This window comes from Primulina huaijiensis, chromosome 9 (genome assembly GCF_012295235.1).
Source record: "Primulina huaijiensis isolate GDHJ02 chromosome 9, ASM1229523v2, whole genome shotgun sequence".
In the NCBI taxonomy this organism is placed as follows: domain Eukaryota; kingdom Viridiplantae; phylum Streptophyta; class Magnoliopsida; order Lamiales; family Gesneriaceae; genus Primulina; species Primulina huaijiensis.
Window position 1 is genome coordinate 17,603,554 of NC_133314.1, and position 16,928 is coordinate 17,620,481.

The 16,928-nt window shown below is 34.7% G+C and overlaps 2 protein-coding genes across 3 annotated transcripts; both read left to right on the top strand.

The window, feature by feature from the left end:
* The first annotated feature begins 277 nt into the window (after nucleotides 1–277).
* LOC140984937 (mitotic spindle checkpoint protein MAD1-like) lies at nucleotides 278–11,331 on the top strand. 2 transcript variants are annotated; one of them, XM_073452638.1, is made up of 13 exons: nucleotides 278–643; nucleotides 965–1,064; nucleotides 2,277–2,437; nucleotides 6,292–6,489; nucleotides 6,569–6,661; nucleotides 7,026–7,142; nucleotides 7,743–7,990; nucleotides 8,450–8,621; nucleotides 8,807–8,917; nucleotides 9,004–9,207; nucleotides 9,971–10,133; nucleotides 10,922–11,012; nucleotides 11,102–11,331. In XM_073452638.1, the coding sequence occupies exons 1-13, from the start codon at nucleotides 449–451 to the stop codon at nucleotides 11,271–11,273; spliced, it is 2,025 nt and encodes a 674-aa protein (XP_073308739.1). In that variant the 5' UTR covers nucleotides 278–448; the 3' UTR covers nucleotides 11,274–11,331. The 2 variants fall into 2 exon arrangements, with proteins under 2 accessions (XP_073308739.1, XP_073308740.1); XM_073452639.1 differs by lacking the exon at nucleotides 965–1,064.
* Nucleotides 11,332–12,673: 1,342 nt separating this feature from the next.
* LOC140985330 (chloride channel protein CLC-c-like) lies at nucleotides 12,674–16,049 on the top strand. Its single transcript, XM_073453159.1, has 5 exons — nucleotides 12,674–12,689; nucleotides 12,973–13,235; nucleotides 13,903–14,172; nucleotides 14,520–15,648; nucleotides 15,713–16,049. The coding sequence occupies exons 2-5, from the start codon at nucleotides 13,030–13,032 to the stop codon at nucleotides 15,800–15,802; spliced, it is 1,695 nt and encodes a 564-aa protein (XP_073309260.1). The 5' UTR covers nucleotides 12,674–12,689; nucleotides 12,973–13,029; the 3' UTR covers nucleotides 15,803–16,049.
* The last annotated feature ends 879 nt before the right edge of the window (nucleotides 16,050–16,928 follow it).

Sequence of the window (16,928 nt, forward strand, 5' to 3'; positions counted from 1 at the left end):
CATTATCCGAATCTATCTATGATTTTTTTATTTTTTATATCAAAATTATTACTTATTATTATTGATATAGATCGAGACGATCCATAATGATTATTTTTCAAAATTATATATCGAGCTAAATTCGAAATAAAAAATAAACTATCTTTGTTCAAGTTCGATTGTGCTTTTCCAACTTAATTTCAAAATTTTATTTAGTAAATATTTGGAATTGAGCTCAAGTTTGATGTCTGTCAATTAAAAAAATTTATTAAAAATATATTCGGACATTATTAATTCGTATGAGCAAGGCTCCCTCAACTTGGAGGCGCGCACACAAAAAGCTAGCTTATGTACTTTGGTTGGCGCCTCTCTTTTCAAATTCATCCTTAATCAAATCAATCTCACAAAGATTACAACCCTAGTTTTGTAATCATTCCAGGTGTTGTCGAAATTCCTTGAAATACATAAGATGATTCTCAGAACTCCACCGCCGCGGAAGCGGAGGGCGGAAGCGCTGCTGCCGGAAGACCGTGCTGATATGAGCCCTACTTCCAACAGGCAGCTGGTGATTTTCGAGGATCTGCTGGAGCCGGAACATTCTCACGACCACTCAATCCCCATTACATCCGATCAAATGCTCTGTACTTACCAATGCCGTCAGATGGTATAAGCTCAGTTCTTTTTCCGATTCAATTGCTCTCCTTTTTATGCAGAGTCATCTCTATCTGATATGTTGGTAATATTTTATATTGTGTATATATGAATTTAATATCTGTTGGCTCCCGCGCTAGTTTTTTTTTCTCCGTTGGTTTGTTTCTGCGGGTAATTGACTTATTACACCAATCTGGGGTTGGTACTGTGGACATGAATGACTGGCTCGATTTCTTATGCACATTTTTGGGGGCCACTCTTCCTTTTCTTTTAATGAATTTGCTTGAGGAACTTTGATTGACAATTTCATGGCTGTAGCAATTTGTTCTTGTAGGTTAAATCAGAATTTTTTGATGCCTTGAGCAGTGCAGAAAAACAAGCACGTGATTACCAAACTAAATTCGAAGTATTGAATGATGGTTTCAGAAAAACTGGTGAGATTGGGATTATATATTTCTGCACCTCTATAAGATCCATGATAACATGCGCACATGGAGAGCAAAACAACGATAACATGTTTTAAGTTCCTTGTCCTTTTTCTTTTTCTCCATTATCTCTGTACTCGTCACTTTCCACTATTGTCTCAGCTTTATGCCTCCAGTCGGTCATTTATGGACTTGTATCATTAAAAAGTTGTTCCTCTTCAGAGAAATATTAGTCCCCGTTGCTTTTGATAATTGAGAATGTAGTGATTAGAAATTATTAAGTTTTTGGTGCGGCTTGAACAGCTATGTTTATTAAGGATCCGGTAGTTATATTGGTATTGATAATGGGATTCGTACTAACCTTAAATTCTAGAGTGGAAAACTAACAGACATCACAATGGTTGTTTAGAAAGGAAAAATTAAACTATGACCCCAAAATTAGTTATTCTAGCACTAGGCTCCCTCATGTAATATAATATAGTTTGTATACCTATACATATTGTTTATACTTTTGTTAATGAATAACATAACTAACAAACTTATAATATCTAAACTGTATCGCATGCACACAATCAACTATTGAAAATAGATTTTTTTATCCAGCCAACTTCTATTTATGGTGATTACTTATTTGGGGTCTCTGGTTCTCATTCTCTTGGAACAGGAAGAATATAGCATCTGTAAATTTTGATCTTTGCTTCTCTGATGCTTTGAGTGCTTTCTCACCACCACTCTTCAATCAGTTTTTTTACTGGTTTTAAATTGATGTCTTTTGCCAGCTTCTTAACTGATTATGTTGAACAATTGAAGTGCCTGGTTTAAATTTTTTTATTTTCAATCTCTAAGTTTTCCCCGTGTTTAAATATTTCCATGAATTGGAATGAGTGAACTCTGTATAGTTAAAGTTCTTATGGAGATAAGTTACTTATTCATATAACTGAAAAACTCATTCAATGTCATCACCCACGATTTCACGGTTCAGAGGAAAACAATTTTTTTTTTTTACCAGTAAAGACAATTCTAGCTAGTTTATTTAGACGTACTTGATCTATTTACTTCTTTATTTTTCATCACGCACTCCAGTATATATGTTCATGATCTATTTCAAGCATCAATATGCCCATGCCCTATTTTTGAATTTTTTTGATGAAATGCCTAAAATGATATTGTGAATAAAGGTAGTGATGTTTAATTTAATTTTAGTTTGAATTATTATTGTAGAAGCTGAGAGAAAGAAGTTACGAGATCAACTATGTAATATGGAGCAAGAACTGGCTGCAGCTAAAGGACGTGAGCTGATGTTGCAAGAGCATCTGAGAAAGGAGGTTGATTTTTCTCAAGAACAGCTCAAAAAACAATTACAATCCTTTAGTGAACTTGAGGTGCGGCAATTTATTGTGATTTTAAGTCTAATGCTGTATTTTTTGTGCCATTGGATTTTTGAGCTGTGACATCAGGCAAACTGAAGGATCATTTGATTTCATGAGTTGTTTCAGTACTCTGTGTTTTTGTGTCTTGTTTTTTTCATTAGTCTAGCATGTGTAGAGACTAGAGATGATTTCGTAATTATGGATGGTAGCAATAGGGGCCTCATGTGCCAATGAAGGAGAAATGAAACACGCTTCTGGTTATTGCGCTAACAGTTTTTTTAAAAACAACGAAGAAGTGTTGTCTTTTTTGGATCGAAAATTGTATTTTAGAAACTCTCAACAAGTCTATATTTGGGAGGAATTCTCTGACCGTTTTTTGTCACTGAAATTATTGAAACTTACAGTACTGAGTAGTGGTCTATTTTTTTTATGTATGTTATTTTTAAAATAAGTAAATATGATCTATAATACATTTGAGTAAAATGGTTAAATTTGTATTAATAAAAATGTTTTTAGAAGTGTAAAAGTATAATTGGAAACATATTTATCTAGAAATATAAAGTTTAATTATAAAACACACAAATATAAATTTATAAAATGCCCGTGAACACCTCTGATTTATTAATTACATTTAGATGATATATTACAGATATAATGAGAAGTGAATGTGGAATAGATGAAGTAGGGTGAATTGGGTGAAATATTGACCAAGGCCTAAGGGGAAAGGGTAAAAACGAGGTTCTAGTTAGTAAAAAATTAAAATTAAAATTAAAAATTAAGAAAACAAAACTGAAACAGGGGGACCTTGTTTCTATTTATTGTTTCTCCAGAAATAGGTGCTTTCAAATAGAACCATATACCTGTTCTTGTTTTGGAGAATTATAAAACATAAATGAGCTGTTTTTGGTCTCCCAAATTGGCCCACCGAATGGTAATTTGTTGATTTAACATGGAAATTACATTTTAAGCTTTTGAGGATGAAATCCCTAGGCCGTGTAACATTGAGATATTGCTCACGATCAGTTCATTCTTATGAGTTTGTGTCTGAGATAACCTAGTGTGTGCATTACATGGTTTTGCCAGTTTTTTGGCCCTGCCAGTTCTTGCGATTTTCAAGTTAGTTATATGGCTGTGCCAGTGGACCCCTAAGCTCACATTTTGTGGGTCAATGTAGGTTGAGCAGTTTATAGTTGTCTTTATTTGACTCTCACTTTCTGTGATGGCTGAGAGAAAGTGAGGACATAGTAAGATTTTACTGTTTTCTTGGTTTGTTTTTCAGAGACTAAATTTCATTTGTTTGCACATGAAGCAGTAAAATCACTGTGACGATTGCATAGTAGTATGTTTGTTGAAACCTTGCATTGCCTTGAATTTTGAAATTGCCACCTTTTCTCCTACAATACTAATATGTTGTCTGCTAGCTATTGGATTGAGTGTGGTGATATCTGGATTAGCCTGATCAATTGGTGCACCTCACTATCATTTTATTCTGTTTTACTCTGTCCCAGTGGCAAGTATGCATACATCTCAGACTTGGTGCTTGCAATAATCTCTCAGCAAATAATAATTTTCGATTTGGTCTCTTTATAGTTAGAACTTCTTACCTACTTATGCTTTGAGTATCCTGAAATACTTAAACCACATTTTGGAAGGAAATACGGGGGTATCAACAAGTACATACATAATTTCTATATAATGTCTACATCGGCATGAGCCACATCTAATATCCTAATGGTTTGCTTGAAAATAGATCTGTTCATTTTCTATCTGAGATTAGTTCTAATATGACAATGGTGAACCAACTGATTAGGGGCGCTCTTAAGTGTCCTTATGAGTTTTTTAACACTCAATGGATGAAATCCTCTATTCCAATGCATGTCATTAACTCCAGTACCACCAGCCACAGATGATCCTCCTTTAAAGGTCCGACTACCAATTGGAGAAAACAAATTGTAATCATCTGACTTGAACTTGAATGTTGTACTTATTTTTGATGCACCATCTGACATCTGAATCTAATGTGCATTTTCCCCAAAATTTATTTCTCAAGGGTCTTTCTTTGATATGGAATATTCATATAGTTTTTTTATATTACTTTACTTGAACATTACGTGATACGTATTTAGGTCAGAATCAAGACAAAAGATATATTATTGGACTGGGGAAATAATGATGTATTTTGGGTATCCACAACATCAAAACCTAATCGAATCATTTCAAGACCAGTTCTCAAATTGTCATGTAAGAATGGACAGTTCCCAACTTTAATTGCCTGCATTTTCGTTAACCTTTTCAATCCAACTGAACTCGCATGTGTCCATATGAATTAAATTTGAGGTTCTATTGTTAGAGCCATCAATTTGGATTTGACCCATTGCGCCCCGTCACTAAAAAGGGCGGGTTGGGTTGTGATTTCGGCGGTCCGTCAAATATTTTTTTAATAAATTATATTATAATTATAATTTCTTATATTTTATGTGTTGTTGACAAGTTTTGAAAGATTTATATTATATGAAACGATTTATATATGGTTGATAAGTTTTGAAATATTTATATTATTTATAATTATAATAGTTTATGTATAATTGATTAATTTTCAGTATTCTATATTGTACCCTAGGCGGCCGTCTAGGGCGGCGCACTGAAAAGGTGCTGGTCGGCCTTGGGGTGGTGGGACTCCGTCTGCGTCAGTCAAATTGACTGAGAACAACGAAGATTTCGACGACGGCGGTCTTTCAGAATTTCTATAGCTGATGAGATTATAGGCATGATGAACAATGAAAATGGGAGAAAGGAAGGAGAAGAAATGAATGAAAATGACAGTAATCAATGGTGGCTAGGATAAGAGAAAAATGAAACATATCAATTTTTTTTAAATTTTGGGCCAATTAATGGACAAACCCATTAATTTTTAAATTGGCCTAATCCCCAATAACTAATATATTAAACATATTTTTTATTTTTTTATCTTCAATAACAGATTTATTACTTGTGTCATGTCCCCGCCTAGGTGCTAGACATTGGTCTAGCACACGACTAGTGCCTACTGCTAGACCAACGTTTAGCGACTTTTAGAACCTTGTTAATTTTGAAAGAATTGTATTATTTATTATGATTTATATATGGATGATGAATTTTGAAATTAGTATATTATTTATAATTGATTATGTGTGTTTTTTTTAAAAAAATTTCCAATTTTTTTTATTTTTTACTAATTTTTTTTGGTGGGGTTGGCTTGCCTAACCCGTAATCCGTTGGGGGTTGGATTGAATTTAGGTTTTTCCAACCTGCCTAGTTGGCGGGGCAGGCCACGGGCCGAGGCCGGCAGGCAGCCCGTCTGACAGCTCTATCTGTTGGGTTCTCTTGAAGCATGAACATAGATTGGCATGCTTCAGATTTGTATATATTTTCAATAATTTGGATGAGAACTATTTCTAAAGTGCTATTGCTTTATTGTACCCTCAACTATTCTGGAACTCTATGATCGCTGCATTTTGACTGCTTTGAACCGCTGTAGTAAACACTCCCTTTCCCCCAGTGGACTACTGCATTATAGAACCTATGAGCTGTTAAGTTTTTGAGATTCATGTTGTAGTCATTAATAGTCGTCTATGTCCAATTGTAGTATGATGACTTTTTACTTCAATTTCTACCCTTCCCTATGAGCCTCTCATAAATTATATTTGTGTGATCTTACATATGTGAATTCTCTAACCTTATTATTTGTTGTCTGTGTTTCAGCTTTTCTTTCAACTTTTTTACTACTGTGTTGATTTCATTTAAATAGTTTTTAAACACCATTTCCTTACCATCTGGTTCTTCTTATTTTCCTGTTTGCACCTGTTCTGTTGTATTTGGTTTTGTAGGTAAAGTTCCGAAATGAGACGGGTCTTCGCAAAAAAGCTGAGTTGTCTGCATCCAAAGCTGATGAAAAAGCAAGCATTTTAGATGGAAAGCTTAGTACTTTAGCTGGAAGCGTCGACAAGGAGAAAAGACGTCTTCAAAATGAGATTGTACAACTGAGCAATGAATCGAAGTTTTCCATTTCTAGAATAAGAGCTGAGGTTGGTACTTCAACTTTGTTTACAGGGATAACGCTATGCATGGTCACTTAGTATTTAAATTTCTTTATTTGTGTTTCAGCTTGAGAAAATGCAGTGCAGAGCTGAAAATGCTGAAAAAGAGTCAGCACTAGTGAACGAACAATTGGAAAAATTTAAGAAGCGACTTGATGAGGTAATTTTTTTGCTACGTTCAACCTATGTATTTGATTTTTTTTAATTTCTCGCCGTAATATATTTTTCTATGTTCAGATGAATTTAAGCCTGAAATATTGTTTGCTTACCATGAAATTTTGACCTTTGTGGCTAAATGTGTGTTGAGGTGAAGTATATTCTCGTGTTTCTCTATTTTCAGGTATGCATGAAGCATGAAAGCGGGTTCATTCTTGTCCATGTTAAGGATAAAAATGTACCTGTCTTATTGTCAATGTAATCGACAATAATTATCAATCTCTTTTTTCTACGTTCATGTACTTAATTGAATCCTGTGTAATAATTGCATTATGATAGGCAATCAATTTCTTTTCCACTGTTAACAGTGCATGCAGGATAAATTGGTGGTAGAAAAAAAGTTATCCACCTTAACATCTCTGGAAGCTCCTTCCAAGGATGCTGATTTACTGGTGAAACATTTGCAAGATGAACTAAGGAACTATGTAAGCCGTGTATTGTGCATTGTAAATTTTGAATGTTTCTTGTTAGGTCTGGAGGTTTTGTATTTGCTTCTTATGGTCATCAATTCATGGAAAGAGTTTAGATGGAAATTGGACAAAAAAATAATGTAGTCCATGTGTGATTGGGCATGTTACAGACTATAATGTTAAATGCCTCACATTTATAGTGGTTCAAGATTTTTGTAATTTAGATGAGGTGGTCATTCAGTAACAAGAAAAACTAGGGAGTGAGCTACTAGCAGATATCCTCTGTAATGAAGAAGCATCCTGTTTATAAGTAGTCATCTACATTATTGCGGCACCAAACACACTTTTAGCTTAGGAATCATTGTAAATTTACATACACCTGGTAGTTCACATAAATAAAGTCGCATCATTAGTATTTGGTGCTTGGGGTTTATGATGATTGCAGTGACTACCATTTTCTTGGTGCTTCTTCAACGAGAATCAATCAGTTAAAAGTCCCTACCCTATATTTCTTGCATACCTTATTATCCTTGACCAGAGATTTCCATACTGTAGTCATCCATTATAATGTCATGATCCATTACGTTGTTGTAACTTGGCTCAATCTGTCATCAGGAGTCTGAAGTACGTGAAGCAAGAAAGATAAAAGCTTCTCATGATAACATTGAGTTGTTGAAAGAAAAATTGCATGAAGAAAAGAACCGCAGAGAGAGGACAGAGATGGACTTGCTTAAATTAGCTGATCTCCAGTCGAGCATGAAGAAGTTGGAGGATGAATTGTCTACATGGAAATCAGTGATCAAGGAAATACCTGGTGTATCATCTGCAGATGATATACCTCTCAAGTTTGCAGCTTTACAGAAGTATGCTACTGCTTAGTCAGCCTTTCTTTTATACTTAGTTATATATCCTTTTTCTGTTGTTACTTTGATGCTGTAAAAGTTAAAAATTACGACATTATTTAAATAATTAAACGTAAACCTCTCTCTCTGTGTCTCTCGCTCCCCCTTGTTTTCTGTCATGTATTCAACTTTTATATACTGCCGGTACTTCTGATATTATGAATATCAAGAATGTCTACCGAAACTGCTGCATCATTTAATGTCTATATATTTATATAACTTCTATTTCTCTGATTGAAAGTAGATGAATTTGAGAAAAGAAATGTAATAACTGTGCCTCTTGCTGTATTAACTTTAGTTTTGCTTCATGAACTTTAACGATTATCGTCTGATTTCATTGGGGTGGGCCAGATTGTTCATGTTGTTGTTCTGGTGTATTTTCATGTCTGAATTTTTTATTTTCTTAATTCGCTATTGCAGGGAGGTGGTTGATAGCATGATTAGAGAAGGTGAGGCCCACGCAAGGATGAAACAAATACAAGTGGCTCTTGATACTTCAATACTTGATAAACAACAAGCTGATACTGATGCTACGATGGCAACAGAGAGGGCAGAGTCCTTTAAAGCAGAAATCCAAAGGCTAGAGTTCATGGTTAGTATTTAGTACTACATTAAATGAGTTCTGGTTGTTAGATGCTTGTAAATGAATTGTGATTCTTCTATGTTGACCTGGATAACTGTTGAGAAAGTTGAGATTATCTTGGAAAAATATTTCGTACTTTTAGCGCACAAAACCAACTAATTCTGCTCATTGATTTATCTGCTTGGCTGTTGCAGCTTGCTTCAATTACAGAGGAAAGAGACCGCTTGAGAAATGTTGTCAGTGGTTTGAAAGAGCACACAAATCTTCAAGGTGGAGCTGAATCAGTCAGTGGAACTATTGTTCAGGTTATAGAGTGCCATGCTTCCTTTGCTTGTAACTCATCCTGTTGTCTTTCTCAGTTTATATTCTAATCAATCTATCATGTTGACAGGAGCTTGAAATGTCCCTTTCCAAGAAGGAAAACTATTCGATCGAACTAGAAAAAAATTTAATTGAACTGAAGGAGATTAATAGCCGTCAACATGATGAAATAAAGCTGCTGAATGAGAGGTTAACCAATGAAGCAAGAAGATTGAAGATGTTAGAGAGAGAAGATGATCGTCTTCGATCAGAGATATCTTTGTTGGAGTCCAAGGTGTGAGTGCGTTTCAAGGAAAATCTACTTCTGTCCAACAATTTTTTGTGATCCTTGCTATCTTCACCATTGCCTACTATTCTCATACTTCTAAAGTTTAACATGACAGTGATTAAATTGAAAGTTCTCACATATGTCCAAAAAGTTGATAGTTTGACCAGCGAAAAACAAATAGAATTTTGAATCTTTGAACTAAACGGCCATAAACTATTTTTTTGTTGGGAGGATTAGATATTCTTTTATTTGATTGTAATAATGAGAATTTGAGCTGATGTCCACTGGAAAAGAGCATAGCAGAAAGCTGGAATAACTTTCTATGTGTGGTAAGTTCCACTAATTACCCTGGAAGGGTTGATATATTCTTTACGTCAATGACAGCCAACCTCATTTTTTTTATATTTATTCCTTCTTCATGCTATTTTATTCTCTACTGTTTACTGGCTTGATTTTTAATCATGCGGACAACTTATAATTGCTGAGTCCACAATTCAGCTAAATTATTCTTCTGGTCTTATACCATAGCAAGTTAAGAAACGTTCCCCAGGAAATGATAACTAATCATGAAATTGAAATTTCATAATACGGATGCTTTTATCTAAACTGCCATGAAATGGATAATTATAAATAGCAGCTGATAATGATTGATATTTTCGTTTATTTTTTCCTTGTCTGTAACCACAAATTATTTTTGGTCGGATTCTTTATTCTCTACTTGTACTTCTATTGCTCTTCTTTATGATGATGAATCTGATTGCTTCTACAGCTGGGACATGGAAATTTTTCTTCTGCTAATACAAAAGTTCTACGAATGGTTAACACCCTAACAGTTGACAGTGAGGCAAAACAGACAATTGAGGCGCTGCAAAATGAGTTGCAGAAGACCAAGGAGAAGTTACTGGCTGTTGAAGAACTCAAAAAGCAGTCACGTAAGAAAATCAAGTTTTAGACTGTAAACCCTTGCATATTTCTTCTTTTTAAAACAACTTGCATATTTATTTCTGTTGTTAGGATCATTATAGTATTGGTAATAACAGAGCACAGTCAGGTTGTTTATTACTTTTATTGTTCCTCTGCACCAAGTTGAAAAGTGCGCTAAGGGGGGTATATGTGTGTTACTTGATTGTGAACCCTTTACCTGATCAGATCTGTTGCGTGACATCCAATACACTATAGATGTATGATATTTCACTTCAAGCATTATATAAAATTCCGCCTCATAGGAAGAAAAGAGTGATCCATGGGATATACATCCCACCAAGTTACGAGTGCATGACATGAAATTTATTTTTTCCATTTTTATTTTCGCCACACTGAGGAATATAAATTACTAGTGGTGCCATCTTCGCATAATTTATGTGATGTAACATAAACACATATTGAGCTTCGAGAGATTGGCTGAAGTTAACTCTGAGAAAACTCAGTGCAGGAAATTATATTACAAATAATTGTTATTTAAAAATAGATAGATGAAGACTGGTGTTATGGTGGAGCTTTTTATTCTAACCTTCCTCTCTAGTAAAAAGTGAAGCAAACTTAATTTGTAAGAAGATGAATATATCAGAGCTTGCTATTGCAACTTGATATGAGAACCACTCTACAATCTGCTCAACAACATTGCATAAATGAAGAAAACTGTGGTATATGCTTAGTAAACTAATTCCGTTGTTTCTGGTGGCTGTTGATATGGCTTTGTTGGTTAAATTGTGCTGCGAAGCTGATGCTGGTACACTTGTTGACTCATATGTTGCTGGGAAAATCAAACAATTAAAAGAGCAAGTTGCAACTCTAGAAAAACGTGAGGAGAGGTGAGTGTTGAATACTTTCTCAGAGTTATCTGTCGCACATACCACTCCCTTTTTTCGGAACTTAGGCATCTGCGATATATGATGCACAGATACAAGACTGTTTTTGCAGACAGAATCTCTGTTTTCAGGCGGGCATGCTGTGAACTTTTTGGCTACAAGGTATCAATTATCATATGCCAAAATCTTAGTTTTGGTTCTCAAACTATTATTACAAGTATTTCTATTCTCTTGGCAGTTGAATTGACTACTTCTAGAGTCTAGACGTTATTTTATGATTTCAAAACCTACTTGTTAAGTACCAATTATCTGTTCTCTCCAGACTTGTATGCTACTTGTTTTTACATTATAAAACTTTTCATTTTCTTTTCCATGAATAATTTCAGTACCACTTCTCTTTCCAGTTTCACTTATTTCCAAATCAAAAAAGGGGAATAGCGATGGAAAAGATAAAAAAAAAATGATTTAGAGTGAATAGCAGTTTCTAAATCCCCCACACTTCACCTGCCATCTCGACGACACAAAACATGGATCACATTGTTTCAGTTCACACATGGCAAAAAGGGATTGCTTCGTTTAACTTCAACCCAGGTCAATAAGGTCTACATTTGATGGTAATGCCTTATTCAAAAAAAAGTAAAAAAAAAAAAAAAGAACCTCTGATGCCCCTTTAAGAGAAACCCTGCAATTTTTAGCTCCTTAATTGAAGTTGGGAATTCAAAGTCAAAATTGAGGGTGTGTTTCGTGGGACAAAGCATTTTACACTGTAGATGGCAAAAGGGCAAAGATATATGAAGTCGGTGAGCAGTTGGCAGTATATAAGTGACAAAACGGCTTTAATTCCCATGCTCCTGTTGTGTTATTACTCCAATCATGTTATTTTAGGCTCTTATTTGGCATTTATTTGCAATGAATCTAACTGAAGGAAAACATTTCCATATGCTTTACTGTTTCTCCCTCCCAGGTGCAATGCTTTTCAATTCCATTTCGAAGCAGCTAATTATTCATTTTGTGACATCAAAAATTGTTTGACTTATGTAATCATTGTTTAGTTTTGCTTCATAGATTTGATGTGCTTTTTACGTATAGCCGTGAATGAAGACAATATAATAGGTCAGAGGTCAACAAACATCAGTCAAATCTGTATATTGAAAATTCAGTGTCGAAAAATGACTACATAATGCTAGTTGAAAAAAGTTGAACCAACTAAATTTGCTTGTTTTGATCGATTAAAATAGTATAGTACGATTAAATAACATTGAATTCTTTCACAATTGTGAGGCTCATACTTCATCATGCTACCCCTGGCCAAATGAATGTTCACGTTTCCTTGCTATTAGAGGTATCTTTTCATCTCCCAAAATGACCAAGCTCTTTCCAAAAGTGCCCTTGTGAGAATCGAAGATATGACTCGGACTAACAAAATGTTAAAAGTTTTCATAAATTTTGCTTCATTTTTCACTTTTAAAACCCGGATCCAATTAAATATATGTGGAAAGGTTGACATTAAATTTCCTCCCCCCCCCCCCCCCCCCNCATGATATTAGCTCGGGTAGATTAATTTAAAATATTAAAAGATTTTAGAGTTTAAAATTCTAGCCCGGGCAGAGCCATATTTTTGACTCCGCCACTGGTCGCGAGGCTGGTTAGGTCAAAGCAGGCAAGTTCGATTCCATTTTTGTAATTTAACCCCTAAAACTTTTAACTATTTACAATTTCGTCAAAACGTATCCCCGCCGTGTTCGAGACTTAGGCTGGTCAAACCTACAAAATATCAAAGACAGAAATTTTGCCATGCTGATATTATTTGTGCTGCATAGGTTTGAAGCAAAGCTTTTGGATAAATACACAAATAGAACTGAATTTTGATTTGCATGTTCTTGTTTTAACTTGCTTGCCTTGCCTCCCTTATAAGGCTCAGATTTTTCATTAATAAAGCAAGATGAATTCGAACTTTTTGTAGATTTTTGGTTCTATTCTTGGAGTTTCCGCTGGATTTGTTGTTGGTAAGGAAGGACCAATGGTTCATACTGGTGCATGCATAGCAAACTTTCTTGGACAGGGAGGGTCTCGCAAATATCATCTGACTTTGAAATGGCTCAGATACTTCAAAAATGATCGAGATCGAAGGGATTTGATTACTTGTGGGGCAGCTGCTGGTGTGGCTGCTGCTTTCCGTGCCCCAGTTGGAGGTGTTCTTTTTGCTCTTGAAGAAGCAGCATCGTGGTATCCATCCTCTCCCTGACTCTTCATGCAAGTCTTATTCTTTCAATTATGGCTTTGAAATATGCTGAATATATATACTCTATCGATAAAGAGAATGACATTTTTGTATTACGGAAATGTATGATCAAGGTTATTTTCTATACTGGTTGCTTCCATTTTTCCCCCTGCTAAAAAAATAAATCATAACAATAAAACAATTGAATCTAAAACCTTGAAGTTTGGGTCATGATACAATGGAATTTAACAAAAACAAATGAAATAATATTTCACTTTTTTGTGGCCCTCCTTGCGAACCTGATGTGGTTACTGCATATTTGCTACTCATCTGAGCCTCTTTACTCAGTACATGTGAATAAGATATTGCTCAAGAAAAAATCTTTATTCTAAAACAAGTAAATACAAGAAATAGCAGCAGCTGCTTTGGCAGAGCGAACCTTTAAAGCAGCTGCTGTTAGAAAATGTTGCTGCGAACCATTTTTGTCATGGGGTATGTCTTTGTTTTGAGAATGATCTAAAGGAGCACTCAATTGTATTGCCTCTCTGAATAGTGACATCAATGATGTTTTGAAGAAATTGATTGTTTTCTTAAGCTAAATTTACATAAACAGGTTTTTGCTCAAATTTCTTTGATTCTACCATGTTATGAACTCATATTTTATGGTTTTAGGTGGCGGAGTACTCTTCTTTGGAGGACCTTCTTCACAACTGCCGTTGTTGCGGTGGTGCTGAGATCTCTCACACAATTTTGTCGCAGTGGTAAATGTGGACTGTTTGGACAAGGAGGTTTAATTATGTTTGATGTAAATTCCGAGATCCCTGCTTATAACACCCCAGATCTTCTTGCGGTTATATTCATTGGGGTTCTTGGAGGCATTTTTGGCAGCGTTTACAATTATCTTGTGGACAAGGTCTTGAGGACTTATAGCTTCATCAACGAGTATGCAAGTTTACCTCTCTTCTCTTAGCACTAATATACTGATAAGCAAGAAAATCTATTTATTTTGATAACAAAAAAGATCTACCTAATAACAACCATTTCCTGTCTTAGATTGGTGAATGAATTATGCTCAAGGTTTACCGAAAGGGAAATTATGCATAAACTTGAAATTTAATACACCCATGCTGACTTGTGTTTGTTTTATCTGTTGTCGTTACGATTTGATACCATGTTCTATAGATCATCTGTTATCATTTTGTGTATTACTGCATTTATTTTTGAATAATTGATTTATACCTTCACTGGATATTTATCAATCTTCTACCTTATTCAACAATTACATGCAGGAAAGGCCCTACATTCAAGATCCTACTTGTCATGTCTATTTCCCTTTTAACCTCTTGTTGTGCCTTTGGCCTTCCTTGGATTGTTCCGTGCACCCCATGCCCTAGCGGCTTGCAAGAAGAGTGCCCCACGATAAGCCGTTCTGGCAACTACAAAAGCTTCCAATGTCAGCCCGGATACTACAATGATCTTACTTCCCTTTTCTTTAACACCAACGATGATGCCATCCGCAACCTGTTTAGTTCTAGAAGCAAGAAGGAATTTCAGATATCCTCACTGTTTATATTCTTTATTGGTACATACTGCCTTGGGATTGCTACTTACGGTATTGCTATCCCTTCTGGGCTCTTTATTCCTGTCATCCTTGCTGGTGCCTCCTATGGCCGTCTCGTAGGAAGACTCTTGGGATCAGTGTCAAATCTTGATGTTGGGCTCTTCGCGATACTTGGAGCTGCTTCTTTCCTTGGTGGCACAATGAGAATGACAGTGTCTATTTGTGTGATACTCTTGGAGCTCACCAATGATCTATTAATGCTACCGTTAGTGATGCTTGTTCTTCTCATTTCAAAAACTGTGGCTGATAGTTTCAATAAGGGTGTGTACGACCAAATCTTGAAATTGAAAGGTTTACCTTATATGGAAGCTCATGCTGAACCATACATGAGACATTTAGTTGCTGGTGATGTTTGTTCTGGTCCATTGATAGCATTTTCTGGTGTTGAAAAGGTCGGTAATATTCACCATGCTCTAGAAATGACTGGGCACAATGCCTTTCCTGTGATCGACGGCCCCCCATTCTGCGATGCACCAGAACTATGTGGACTGGTTTTGAGGTCCCATCTACTTGTTCTACTCAAAAGAAAGAAATTCACTAAGAGCAAGATCTTGTCCGGTTCAGAAATCCTTAGAACTTTTCGCGCGTTTGATTTTGCCAAGGCTGGATCAGGAAAAGGGCTTAAAGTTGAGGATTTAGAACTCAGTGAAGAGGAAATGGAGATGTATGTTGATCTCCATCCAATCACTAATACATCTCCATACACAGTAGTGGAGACCATGTCTCTAGCCAAAGCTGCTGTTCTCTTTCGAGAACTCGGCCTCAGACACCTGTGTGTTGTCCCAAAGAAACCAGGGGTAAGTGACACAAACTTTTAATGATTTTTCTTCTCTAACTTCTTTAACATATCTATATTTGCAGCGGCCTCCGATCGTTGGGATTTTGACGAGGCACGACTTAATGCCTGAGCATGTTCTGGGACTCTACCCTCAACTTATTCCTCACAAGTAGCCATAGTAACTGCTTGGCTTTTGATTCTTTATGTGAGTGAGAAGGGATTGACCTGCAAGTTCCCAGGCTTTACTTGTGAAATCAATATATTCTCAACTTTCACATTCATCCAAAGATTCAATGTACATCATACTCATTACTGAATATATCACTATGAACTTTGTTTTTTGTTTTTTTTTTAATCTGTTACAATCCCATGAATGATCAATTCGTTGGCAAATTGGGTTGCAGAATGTTGAATTGTCTTAAATCTTTGCCTAAATTAATAATGTATTTAAATATTTGATATCTTTAAATATCAAAAATCACTAAATCATGAGGTGGTTAATGTTGCAAGTCCTAATTTCAATGAAATTTTACATATTTTAATAGTAAAAAATGTGTAGGTCGCATTTTATTATTAATAATTGACGTTCTTTAGCACGCGATGTGGATATGAATTAAATAAGGTTTTTTGTTAAATTTATAAAGATCATATCGAAATATAAAAACTAAAGTATTTTATAATATATATTTTTTTATGATACGATAATTGAAATTTTAAAAGTATATATAAATATAAATGAATATTTTATTGAGATATGATAATCACATATAAATAAAATTTTACTAAAATATGTTTTTATTATATATTTTTTATTAAATGAAGATTAAAATATGTATTTTTTGTTTATAAAAAATTAAATGATGATCTCAAAATTAGTTATTTTATGCCTCTCACTTATATACATATTGTTTATACTTTTGTCAATAAATAACATAACTAACAAAAGTATAATGTCTAAATTGTATCACATGCACACAATCAACTATGATAAGTAGTATAGATGAATTCGGAATATATAAAAACTATTATGAAGTTGTTTCATTGGTCATTATCCGAATCTATCTATGATTTTTTTATTTTTTATATCAAAATTATTACTTATTATTATTGATATAGATCGAGACGATCCATAATGATTATTTTTCAAAATTATATATCGAGCTAAATTCGAAATAAAAAATAAACTATCTTTGTTCAAGTTCGATTGTGCTTTTCCAACTTAATTTCAAAATTTTATTTAGTAAATATTTGGAATTGAGCTCAAGTTTGATGTCTGTCAATTAAAAAAATTTATTAAAA